Raw genomic sequence first — 12448 nt, 5'->3', positions numbered from 1 at the left:
TGTCAGGGCGGGGGCGGAAGCAGGAAGCGTCGAGAGGAGGCTGCCGGCCGGCCCCTCCCAGCCGAGGTGAGAAGTGGTCGCTTACCAGATAGAGGCACCGGGAGGAGCGTTTTCTATTTTAAATCCTGCGCGTTTGCTTTTCGCTTCTCCCTTCTATTTAAGGCAGATGCTCCTGGTTTTCTGTTGATGGGAGTGATCAAAAGTTTTAAATAGCATTCTTTCAGTTCAGAGGCTTGTCAGTTTCGGGGACATGATTGATGGTTTGGCTGGTATGTAAAAGTGGGAGAAATCACCATGGTGGAACATGCCCGCTTCAAGTTCCAGAAATACCTGGGGTTTGAGAACAGGCTCCCAAGACGGCTTTTTATGGCAGGTAGGGACGATCCAAGGCCTAATGTGGGGGACATGCCTTAGACGGGCAAGCCGATGGCTACATTGAAGCCCCTGGACTAATAATGATCTTGAGCAGGGGCTGCCCATTCTGCCCTGGTGATTCACCCACAGAGTGGCTGGGTGTTCTGGGCTTTCAAGTCGTGATCTCTGGGGGACACGTGGACATTTTTCTGGAGTCAGCACCCAGATGTGCTGGGGGTCACTTGTCACCCTCCAAGTAAGTGATTATTAAATAAAATATGCACTCACCAAGGTCTGGTGGCCACAAGGCCTCTTTTCACCCAGAGGATGATAGTGAAGGGTTAGGAGGGTGCACAGACGGACTTTCCAAAGGTGGGCTGGCTGGTTCTGAGGAATCAAAGGCCCTGCTCTGTGCGCTCTGGTTGAGCGAGGTTTCTCTATGCATTTGGAAAATCTGGTGCTGCTGCTGTCTGGGGCTGGATTTCCCAAAAGCCCGGGAGGCAGGGGCTCCCTTGGTGGCCCCCTGGGCTCTCTTTCGGGAGTGACACTGCTGTACCTTATGGCAGCTTCTGTTCGGTGCAGGATTGTCAAAGTCCCCGACCGTCCAGAGGCGCTGTGCTTCCAGATCCGTGGAGCAGCCCCGCCATATGTCTACGCGGTGGGGAGAGGTGAGTGGGAGCCCAGGGACATGGAGTGGGGCTTTGGGAGGCCAGTCTGTTGTGTGTGTAGGAGTTCAGAGGCACCTGCCCAGTTAGCTCCAGGCCTGTGCCTCTTAGCGCACAGTTAGCACTTACCTTCTTTGCTGGGAGCCAAGGCTTGTAAATATGCACGTCTATGGGGGTTGGGCAGCTATACATGGGCAGCTGAAAGGAAGCACTAGGGAGTGATGAGGACTGTGGCAAAGTGAGAAAAATGTACATTCACTTGAAACAGGGCAGTGTTTCTTCAGCTCCAGCTCCTTATTGCCAGGCAGGAATGTGGCAGTTTGAGACTCATGGGACAGCTGAGAGAACATGCCCTTGGAGCCTGGTAGACCTGGGTTTGAAACCTGGCTTCTTTTATTTTTTATTTTTTTTTTATTTTCTAAAGTCATGAAGTTAGAAATCATATTTATTAGTAAATTCAGTCCCATGTAAATGAACTTTGACTCTTAATGGCATGCCTATATTAATTAGATCAACAAACTGAAACAATATTAGTATCAACTTAATATTGAATATTTCCCAGTTCACATGAACCTGAAAGTTATTTTGGTTAGTTTCTTTCTTTTTTTTTTTTATTAATAGATTTAAAAAAAAATTTTTTTAATTTTAAAATCTTTAATTCTTACATGCGTTCCCAAACATGACCCCCCCTCCCACCTCCCTCCCCACAACATCTCTCTGGGTCATCCCCATGCACCAGCCCCAAGCATGCTGCACCCTACGTCAGACATGGACTGGCGATTCAATTCTTACATGATAGTATACATGTTAGAATTCCCATTCTCCCAAATCATCCCACCCTCTCCCTCTCCCTCTGAGACCAAAAGTCCATTATACACATCTGTGTCTTTTTTCCTGTCTTGCATACAGGGTCGTCATTGCCATCTTCCTAAATTCCATATAGATGTGTTAGTATACTGTATTGGTGTTTTTCTTTCTGGCTTACTTCACTCTGTATAATTGGCTCCAGTTTCATCCATCTCATCAGAACTGATTCAAATGAATTCTTTTTAACGGCTGAGTAATACTCCATTGTGTATATGTACCACAGCTTTCTTATCCATTCATCTGCTGATGGACATCTAGGTTGTTTCCATGTCCTGGCTATTATAAACAGTGCTGCGATGAACATTGGGGTACATGTGTCTCTTTCAATTCTGGTTTCCTCGGTGTGTATGCCCAGCAGTGGGATTGCTGGGTCATAAGGTAGTTCTATTTGCAATTTTTCAAGGAATCTCCACACTGTTCTCCATAGTGGCTGTACTAGTTTGCATTCCCACCAACAGTGTAGGAGGGTTCCCTTTTCTCCACACCCTCTCCAGCATTTATTGCTTGCAGATTTTTGGATCGCAGCCATTCTGACTGGTGTGAAGTGGTACCTCATTGTGGTTTTGATTTGCATTTCTCTAATAATGAGTGATGTTGAGCATCTTTTCATGTGTTTGTTAGCCATCCGTATGTCTTCTTTGGAGAAATGTCTATTTAGTTCTTTGGCCCATTTTTTGATTGGGTCGTTTATTTTTCTGGAGTTGAGCTGCATAAGTTGCTTGTATATTTTTGAGATTAGTTGTTTGTCAGTTGCTTCATTTGCTATTATTTTCTCCCATTCAGAAGGCTGTCTTTTCACCTTGCTTATATTTTCCTTTGTTGTGCAGAAGCTTTTAATTTTAATTAGATCCCATTTGTTTATTTTTGCTTTTATTTCCAGAATTCTGGGAGGTGGATCATAGAGGATCCTGCTGTGATTTATGTCTGAGAGTGTTTGCCTATATTCTCCTCTAGGAGTTTTATAGTTTCTGATCTTACATTTAGATCTTTAATCCATTTTGAGTTTATTTTTGTGTACGGTGTTAGAAAGTGATCTAGTTTCATTCTTTTACAAGTGGTTGACCAGTTTTCCCAGCACCACTTGTTAAAGAGATTGTCTTTACTCCATTGTATATTCTTGCCTCCTTTGTCAAAGATAAGGTGTCCATATGTGTGTGGATTTATCTCTGGGCTTTCTATTTTGTTCCATTGATCTATATGTCTGTCTTCGTGCCAGTACCATACTGTCTTGATGACTGTGGCTTTGTAGTAGAGCCTGAAGTCAGGAAAGTTGATTCCTCCCGTTCCATTCTTCTTTCTCAAGATTGCTTTGGCTATTCGAGGTTTTTTGTATTTCCATACAAATCTTGAAATTATTTGTTCTAGTTCTGTGAAAAATGTGGCTGGTAGCTTGACAGGGATTGCATTGAATTTGTAAATTGCTTTGGGTAGTATACTCATTTTCACTATATTGATTCTCCTGGCTTCTTTTAGACACATGACTTGAGAGAGCCACTTTGCCTCTCTGAGCCTGTGTTTCTCTATCTGCAAAACGGGGCTGATCCTGGCTTCAGTATCATGGGGTTGTTGTGGGACTTAAAGGAGAAGAGGGCTTCCTTGGTGGCTCAGCGGTAAAGAATCCACCTGCAGTGCCAGAGACGCAGGTTCGTTCACTGAGTCAGGAAGATCCCCTGGAGGAGGGCATGGCTGCCCACTCCAGTATTCTTGCCTGGGGAATCCCATGGACAGAGGAGCCTGGCGGGCTGTTGTCCATGGGGTTGCAAAGAGCTGGACACGACTGAAGTGAGTAGCAAGCACACACGCGAAGGAGACGAAGCTCTGGAGTGACATGTGCCTGGGTTCAAGGCCAGCCTCCCTTGCCACGTGACCTTGGGCTCACTGCGACTTCTCTGAGCCTCAGTCTCTTCTTCTGCCAAATGGGAATGACAGTGCCTGTCCTGCCCACTGGCGCGGGGTGGAGAGTGGCTGCGAGGTGGGAGGATGGAGGTGCCCTTTGGTGTGGGGTGAGGGACAGGTGCATCTGGTTACTCGCCCTTGCCTGATACCGCCCCGGCCTCTCATCACCTGGTATCCAGCCTCAAGCGTTCCTGTCCCCCTTAGGCTCCGAGGCTGCGGCTGCAGGGCTCTGTGCCGGCCAGTGCATCCTGAAGGTCAATGGCAACAATGTGATGAATGACGGAGCCTCAGAGGTCCTGGAGCACTTCCAGGCATTCCGGAGCCGCCAAGAAGAGGCCCTGGTGAGCCGCCTGGCAGCCAAGGGGATCAGGGAAGCCCTGCTCACTGGGGTGGAGGCTGAGGGCACCTTCCCTTCTCTGGGGAGAAGCCTACAGGCACCACAGGGTTTTGGGTGGGGTGGGGCTGCAGACCTGAGGGCTGAGCTGGGCCTGGGCTCTAGGGACCCCTCTGCTTTCCTGAACCTCACGGCCTCAGTTTCTACAGTTGTGAAATGGGTGTGATAAGACCCTCTTTTCTTACCACACAGGCACGTTGGGCAACTAGTCACACTGATGATAAGAAATTGATGTTGTACTTGGTTGGGGACCCAGGGTTCTGTGGACAGTGGTTCACTGGTTTATTTAATAAGCGTTTCCTGCGCACCTGCTGTCTGCCTGGCGTGTTTCTAGACCCTGGGGCCACAGGAGAGACAAGCTTTCTGCTCCCATGAAGCTGACTTACGTTTTCAGTGCTCCCCCTCCCCTGGCTTCTGTGAGGAGCGTAGACTGTGGACGCTGAGGGCCGAGTGTGGCTGGAGATCCCTCAGGAAGTTTTCAGAGTGAAGTCTGGGAGGGCTCTCTGAAGGTGGTGTCGCCAACAGGCTGCAGCCCTGAGCTTTGGAGTCGGGACAGCATGCACCTGGGCTCTGGGTGTCGTGGCACCCCTCTTACTCGGCTCCCCACACAGGGCCTGTACCAGTGGATCCACCGCACCCATGAGGATGCGCAGGAGGCCCGGGAGGCCGCCGGCGAGGACCCCGGGGGCGAGGGGGCCCGAGAGGAAGACCAGCTCGACTCAGGTAACGGGACAGGCAGGCCGTGAGCCAGAGACGCCCGTGGGGACTGGGTCCTCTGTGTCCACACTCCTCCCAGTCCCATCCAGCCCTCCTCGATGCTGTCATTTCTGTATCAGTCTCCAATCGCTGCCGTAACAAAGTACTAGGAACCTGGTGGTTTAAAACCACATGCATTTACTACGTTACTGTTCTGGAGGTCACAGGTCTGAACGGTGTCTCCCTGGGCTCTAATCAAGGTGCCAGCAGGCCTGCGTTTCCTTCTGTGGCTCTTCACTTGGTTGATTCAGGGAAACAGCTCCCCAGCCATCCCTGTAAACCCTGTTTCTTTGTTGACCCCAAAGTCACCAGCAAGGAGCCCAGAGCTGTCAGACACCATGGCACTGAAAGCCCCTGATCTTCCCACGCCTCCTCCTGCCCCCAGCCTAGCAAGAGCACAGAAGCAGCTGGAGAGGAGGAGCTATCAGTCAAACTCCAAGCATTTAGTCGGTACCTACTATGTGTCAGCCTCAGTTCTAGGTTCGGAGGATACAGTAAGGAATAAAACAAAAAATTCCCTGCCCTCGAGGAGCTGTTCCCTTGCTGCTAAAACACCCACAGCCTGAAAGAGGGGTCCTAAAGGAGACAGGCTGATGGGAAGAGGGAGAGACTGGAGGCCCGCTCTGAACTCAGTTTATGCCCCTCTGAGAACAAAGGGCTGTGGGCCTCCTTCCCCCAGCACATGGGTGACCCCACTGATGACGAGGGTAAAGCACACTGGGAAGAGCTGGTGGTTTCGAAACTTCCATTCAATAAGTAGAAGCACCTACTATGTGCCAGGTCATGTTCAAGGAGCTGGGGAAACAGGAGTGAACAAGGCAAACGGGGTCTCTGCCCTTAGGGCACTGACATGAGGGGAACAAGATAACGAACAAAAGAACAAAAAAAGTTGATAATTGGTGACGTAGCCTGGAGGGTGAGGGGGAAAAGGTGAAGTGTGTGCGCTGAGAGTACTCTTTGGAGCAGGTGGGAAGGAAACCGCTTCACGCCATAAAGTGCCTCCTTCCTAGATACATCACTACCTAGCTGTGTGACCTCTAAGGAGTCACAGTCTCTCTGGGACCCTGTTAATCTCGACTGAAACTGGGCTCCATAAAAACACTGGCTCAGCAAACTAAAAAGGCTGAGTAGGGTTAATGAGCTTCAGGTCTGGCTCGATCCAGCATTTCATATACTGAGGAGGCCTTCATTTTCTCCAGTTCTCAGCTCTGCTCCCTCTGAGTTGGTTTCCCTCTTACATGCTATTTTCTCCACCTAGTGGCTCTGGTAACTTGAAATCCAGTTGAAAAAGAGGATGTCTCCTTCTCTTTGTAGATCCAGACAGATCTCCCTCTCATGGGCTCAGCTTGGGTCACATGCTTGTTCCTGAACCAGTCACTGTAAATAGAGGAAATCAAATATGCTGAACGGCCAGGCCTTTGCCTCTGGGGGAGGGTATGGATGGCAAACGAGTCTCCTTTTCGGAGCCGCAGAGACTGTGAATGAGACTCAAGGCTTGACTCCTGAAAGGAAAACTTTTTAGAATAAGGAGTGAGTGACAGTGGGCTGGCAAAAGTGAAAAGAGCCGCAGCACAGGTTTCAGTTTCCCCGCCTGGCTAATGTAGGTGGCCTGCGGTGCTGGGCCCGGGGGCTGGCTTGGCGTGGGGTGGTGCCCCCTCCGCAGGGTCACCTGTCCCTCTGGCTTCCAGCCTTCCCCCTGATGTCCCTGGGCCCCCAGCCGAGCCAGCACGAGGACAGCCCTCTGGTCAGCCTGACAGTGGACAACGTGCACCTGGAGCATGGCGTTGTGTACGAGTATGTGAGCACGGCGGGCATCAAGTGCCACGTGCTGGAGAAGATCGTGGAGCCCCGCGGCTGCTTCAGCCTCACTGCCAAGGTCTTGCTGGCTGTGGCCCTGCTCTGGGGGAGGGGTGGAGCAACCTGACTCCCATGTCCTCCGAGTTAGCCTGGGGAACAACCTTGGTCCTAATTCCTGCCGCTCCACTTGGTAGCTGTGGGGCTTAGGAGACTGACTTCTTATCTCTGAGCCTCAGTTTACTCATCTGTTAAGTGGGCCAATAATAGACCTGACCCACACGTGTATTACAAGGTGTATAGTAATCGCTCAAGATAAACCCCTTAAGACTCTCCAAGGTGCCCAGTGAGTACTCAGTAGCAGTTGATATTTCTGCAGATCCTTGAGGCCTTTGCTGCCGATGACAGTGTCTTCGTGCAGAACTGTGGGCGGCTCATGGCCCTAAGCAGCAACATGAGGACCATGTCCCACTTCGAGTTCCGCACCATCTGTGACACCAAGCTGGAGAGCATCGGCCAGAGGATCGCCCGCTACCAGGAGGTGCCTACACCCTACAGGGTCTCAACTCAGGGTGTTTCAGTTGTAAATGTCAAATGCCAACCCAACTTAGCTTAAACAAACAGGATAATTAACTGGTTTATATTACCGAAATGTCCATAGGGAAGCTTCAGGCATGGTCGTATCCAGCACTCAAACAGATACCACACTGTTACAAGAACAGGACCTCTCTCCTGTTGACTTTGTTTTCCTTATTGGTTTTGCTCTCAGGCAGGCCCTTTTCATGTGATGATAAAATGGCCCTTAGTAGCTTTAGCCTTAGCAACCGGAGTAGAAATAGAATACGATGAGAGCTCTCGTTGGCTTGGCCTGGGTCCCCTGCCTGGGCCTGTGCAAGTTCTGCAGGAATGGGGAGGCAGCCTTACTTGAACCTCACAGATGCTGGGTCAGGGAGAGATGTTCTTCCAGGACACCTCAGGTGCAGCTGAAATGGAGACATCTAGGTGGGTAGGTACTTGGAGGCCTCACATTCCTCCAGGACTTCCCTGAAATCTGGGTCCAGTGAAAGGCAGTGCAGGGGAATTTACTTTTTCATTTGGACTTATTGGCATTTTTTTCAGTTTTGGTATGTCTGGCCTAAGATAGGATAAAGTGGGTACTGGAGGTGTGCCAGAATTCCCAGACCCTTAAGTAATAACCCCATGCCTCCCCCCGACCTTTCTCAGTTTGCAGCTCAGCTAAAAAGCAGGATCAGCCCACCCTTCAAACAAGCACTCCTGGAACCCCATCCACTATGTGGCCTGGACTTTTGCCCCACCAACTGCCACGTCAACATCATGGAAGTATCCTACCCCAAGACCACTCCCTCAGTTGGGAGGTCCTTCAGCATCCGTTTTGGTCGCAAACCCTCCCTCATCGGCCTTGACCCAGAGCAAGGTAATTGCATGTGTCCATCAAAAATGCGTTCAGGTCTCATAGTACAATACTTAAACAGAGCATATCTGAAGGCCAACAGGCTAGAGCTGGAACGGTGGCTCTATGGTCATCACAGATCCAGATTCCTCCTATCTTTCTATGCCCCCATCTCTAAATGTTGCTTTTATCCTGAAAGATGCCTCATGGTATAAAATGACTGCTGGAGTACCAGCCATCATGTCTACATTCCAGGCAGGAAAATGATCATAGTAGTTAAGAGTGTATTGGCACCAAATTGAAACTTTCTTATTAAAGCAGTTTAATGTATTAAAAGAATATTTTAAAGGGAAACTTTTTTCATTTACTGAGATCCTTAAAATAGGTTTGTGAGCTTTTCCTCCCTACCGTAGGTCACCTGAACCCCATGTCCTATACCCAACACTGCATCACCACCATGGCTGCCCCATCCTGGAAGTGCCTGCCTGCTGCGGATGGGGACCCACAACGTCAGGGTCCCAACGACAGCAGCTTTGGGCCAGCCAGTGGAGCCCTTGGCCAGGAGGACCGAGGCCTGAGTTTCCTGCTCAAGCAGGAGGACCGTGAGATCCAGGATGCCTACCTGCAGCTCTTTACCAAACTGGATGTGGCCCTGAAGGAGATGAAGCAATATGTCACTCAGATCAACAGGTGAGCCCTGTGTCAGGGTCAGGATTTCCCAACATCTGCGCCATCAACATTTTGAGTAGGATTATTCTTTGGAGTGGGGGGGGTGTCCTGTCCATTAGTGGTTATTAGCTGTATCCCTGGTCTCTACGCACCAGATGCCAGTAGCACTCCCTTCCCTAGTTGAGACAGCCTAAGATGTCTTCAGATGTTGTCAGAGGCCTTCTAGAGGCAGAATCACCCTGATTGAGAACCGCTGCTCTAATGAAAGGATGGATGTAGGCAGCATCGTCAGTAGAGGCTGAAACTATCAGTGAAAGGTTTGGGGGGATCTTTATTATTTCAACACTGCAGAGAGAGAAAGACGACTGGACGTGATGGCCCTTTTGGTGCCTTGCAGCAGGACGCACAGCACCACCTAGCAAAGCGTTCTCACCAACACAAGTCGCTCAGTTCTCTGATCGAAGTTCTAGGCTGGCTGGATGATGCGGGGCATAAGGGAGGCTGAAATGGTTCCTCAGGGATGAAGTTGGCTAAATCCAGAAGGCGGGCGGTTCTAGGTGACAAATGACCGGGGGGCCTGTGTCTTTGCTCACAAGTCTTTGCTCCCACAGGCTACTGTCCACCATCACAGAGCCCACCTCCAGTGGGTCCTGCGACCCCACCTTGGCCGAGGAGGCCTCCTCCCCACCGCTGGTCAGCGAAGAGAGCGAGATGGACAGGACTGACCACGGGGGCAGCAAGAAGGTGTGCTTCAAGGTGTGCGAGGAGGATCAGGAAGACTCGGGTCACGACACCATGAGCTACCGGGACTCCTACAGGTGGGGGCAGGCCTGGCTTGGGAGGGTCTCGTGGGGTTTGGTGTGGAGGCATAGCTGAGGCCCTGGCTGTGGAAAGGTCAGAATCAGAGGACGTTTCTCAGGAAGCTGTGGGACAGGGTGCTATTGCCTACCCGTGTGGTTTGTGGTTCTGGGGAGTTATCTGAGTCCCACAGCACACCCTGGATCCACTCTTCAGCCTCCCTCCTCCCAGACTAATGTTTCAGGGCCTGCCCCCTTGGGGACACCACTGATCCTTTCCACCTCGATTTCTGTCCCCATACGTTGATGGAATGTAGTCCAGGAAAAAGTCAAGATCTGTGTGTTTTAAAATCAACGTCAGGCCTCAGGTTTTTGCAACACTGTTTTTCCTTGATCCAGGGAGTAAGACTATTTTTTTTCCCTCCTAACTCTTGAGGATCTGAATTGTTTTCTCCTGGTTAATTATTAACAAGATGGGTGAAGTCTTAATTAGTGGGTTGAACAGACTGAAAACTCAATTTCCTATAATAAACCGTGGAGTGAATGGAATTCCGTACCACAAACCAGCGCTGTGGCCCCCCGTGAAAAGGCTCTCTAACATCTGACGGTTGTGGTTAAACTAGAACCTTGGAGGGACACTTCATATGGTTTGGGGCAAAAAGAGAACTGATAGAATTTGGCAAGGCCTTGGGCCCCGTCCTCCTGGCGTTTATAGCCTTTCAGTCTTCAAGGGGCCTAGTGTTTCTTGGTGTCCTGTGTAATGAGATGGTCTGGCTGACTGGGTCCCATGTGTTCTTGGAACCTTGTGTCCACAGACCAAGATCTTATCTCTGCGTTTCCATTCTGACATTTTTGGATCCTCCAATTTTTCCTTTTAGTTGTCGGAAAAGTGAAGGAAAGAATTTCAGGGTTGTGGTTTTTGATTCCCCATGAGCTACCGGGACTGAGTTCCTGGGACACAAGCTAAGCACACACAGCCTTTGTTCCTAGGAGGTTTCCGGCCAGGCCGTGTAGTTGAGTGTAGGGGTGCAGATGTGTCTCGAGACAAGACTGTCCCACGAGGGCAGTGACGGTAATTATACCCGAATGAAGATGAGTCACTGTCCACCTACCATCTCTGTGTTTCTATCCCGAGGCCTAGAGAGGTTCCTCCAGGGTGGGACCTAGCGATCCCACTGGGACAACCTTCCCCATCTCTGGCACTGGTGCTTGGCCAACAGGGCTCTCTCTGGGCCTGTCATCTACCCAAGGGTTTTGTCTACACTCCAGAAAGTGGGTTCCGGATGCTGGGACCAGAGGCTGTGAGCGGGGAGGCAGAGGGCTGACTCACACCTTCCTCTCTGCCATTCTGCAGTGAGTGTAACAGCAATCGGGACTCTGTTCTGTCCTACACCAGCGTGAGAAGTAACAGCTCTTACCTGGGCAGCGACGAGATGGGCTCCGGTGAGTGCCAGGGCTGAGGGGGTCCCCTGGCGAGATCGTGCTGTGTGTTTTTATTTTGGTACACTTTCCTACGCATTCTCTTGTTTTCTGTTGCTTTGCATGGTTTGGTAATGGTTTTCCTTCACTCAGTTTGCGTGTGTTTATAGCATACCTGTTATGTGCTGGGACCACAGCCGTGCATTTTGAAAAGACAGGCCCTTGTAGAGCTCATGTTCTCTGTGAATGTCGTGGACACAGAACAGATAGAAACACTCCTGATCCAGTTACCAGGTGGGATGCGGTCCCCCGCATTGCTAAAATAGGGCGACCTGATGGTTTCCAGGAATGACATGTGCTCAAACCCAAAATTCGCACAACACAAAAGAAGTACCTGAAAATCAGTCAGAATCTCAGCCTCTCCCACAGAAATGACCATTGAGGATATTTGGGGATCACTGGTGAACATGTATTTCTGCACAGAGGTGGCGAAATGTGAGTGGATGGCTGGAGGGACAGACAGACATAAATAAGAATTTATAAGTTAGGGTGGCTCATTGGTGAAGAATCTGCCTGTGAATGCAGGAGACACAGGTTCAATCCCTGGGTCGGGAAGATCCCCTGAGCAAGCCCACTCCGGTATTCTTGTCTGAAAACTCCCATGGACAGGGGAGCCTGGTGGGCTGCAGTCCATGGGGTTGCAAAAGAGCTGGACACGACCGAGCAACTGAGCACATACATTCGACTGTAAGTTACTTGCAACTTTACCGAAAGACTGAAATTTGTTTTAATCTCCATGGATTTCAGCCTCTAACATTTTTATTTTGTGAATGGGATAGACAGTCACATGGCTCATAATTCGAAAGGCGTGAATGGGAGAGGGTGGGTGGTGACCAGCCTCCCTACCATCCTTGCTCCCCGGCCTCCTGGCTCCCAGGCTCCCGCTGCCACTGCTGTCGTGTGTGCCCTTCCGGAGGTGTCTGTGCATAAAAATTTAATTTTAATTATGCTTCGCTTTGGCAGAAGAAAAAGAAGCTCAGGAAATATCACAGCTATTTCTGAACTTGGATAAATATTTCATCACAGAAGCTATTCAGCTGCAAAAACTACCCCTGGGGAGGTTTTAGGAAGGTGATTTCAATGAAACGGCTGGGGGATGAATGAGAGATGTGGGCTCTGGTTCCTTCACTCGTTTTCAGAGTGAAAGTAGTAACAGTGACTTACAGTTGTGTAATGTTTTAGTTCCTGTAGCCCATTTTGCGGACAAACAAACTGAGGCTCAAAGAGGTCAAGTGATTTGTGCAGCGTCGCACAGCTAGGACCTGGATCTGTCAGGCTCCAAGTCTGCTGTGGGTTTCGGAGCTCTGTAGCTATATTGCCTTCTTGTGAGAGAGCCTGGGAAGGTGTGTGATGGGGCAGGAATAGT

General features: G+C 50.1%; 1 protein-coding gene across 1 annotated transcript in view; it reads left to right on the top strand.

The window, feature by feature from the left end:
• Positions 1 to 12448, top strand: part of PREX1 (phosphatidylinositol-3,4,5-trisphosphate dependent Rac exchange factor 1) — a 180530-nt gene that overhangs the window by 151168 nt on the left and 16914 nt on the right. The window contains exons 19-27 of the mRNA XM_027977300.2: positions 937 to 1022; positions 3987 to 4123; positions 4788 to 4899; positions 6621 to 6808; positions 7106 to 7267; positions 7951 to 8161; positions 8551 to 8827; positions 9418 to 9624; positions 10958 to 11046. Coding sequence (XP_027833101.2) covers positions 937 to 1022; positions 3987 to 4123; positions 4788 to 4899; positions 6621 to 6808; positions 7106 to 7267; positions 7951 to 8161; positions 8551 to 8827; positions 9418 to 9624; positions 10958 to 11046 — 1469 coding nt within the window. The remainder of the gene's footprint in view (positions 1 to 936; positions 1023 to 3986; positions 4124 to 4787; positions 4900 to 6620; positions 6809 to 7105; positions 7268 to 7950; positions 8162 to 8550; positions 8828 to 9417; positions 9625 to 10957; positions 11047 to 12448) is intronic.

Source organism: Ovis aries, chromosome 13, assembly GCF_016772045.2.
Source record: "Ovis aries strain OAR_USU_Benz2616 breed Rambouillet chromosome 13, ARS-UI_Ramb_v3.0, whole genome shotgun sequence".
NCBI lineage: Eukaryota > Metazoa > Chordata > Mammalia > Artiodactyla > Bovidae > Ovis > Ovis aries.
Note: the sequence above shows the minus strand (reverse complement) of the source record. Positions and strands in the feature narration are given on the sequence as shown.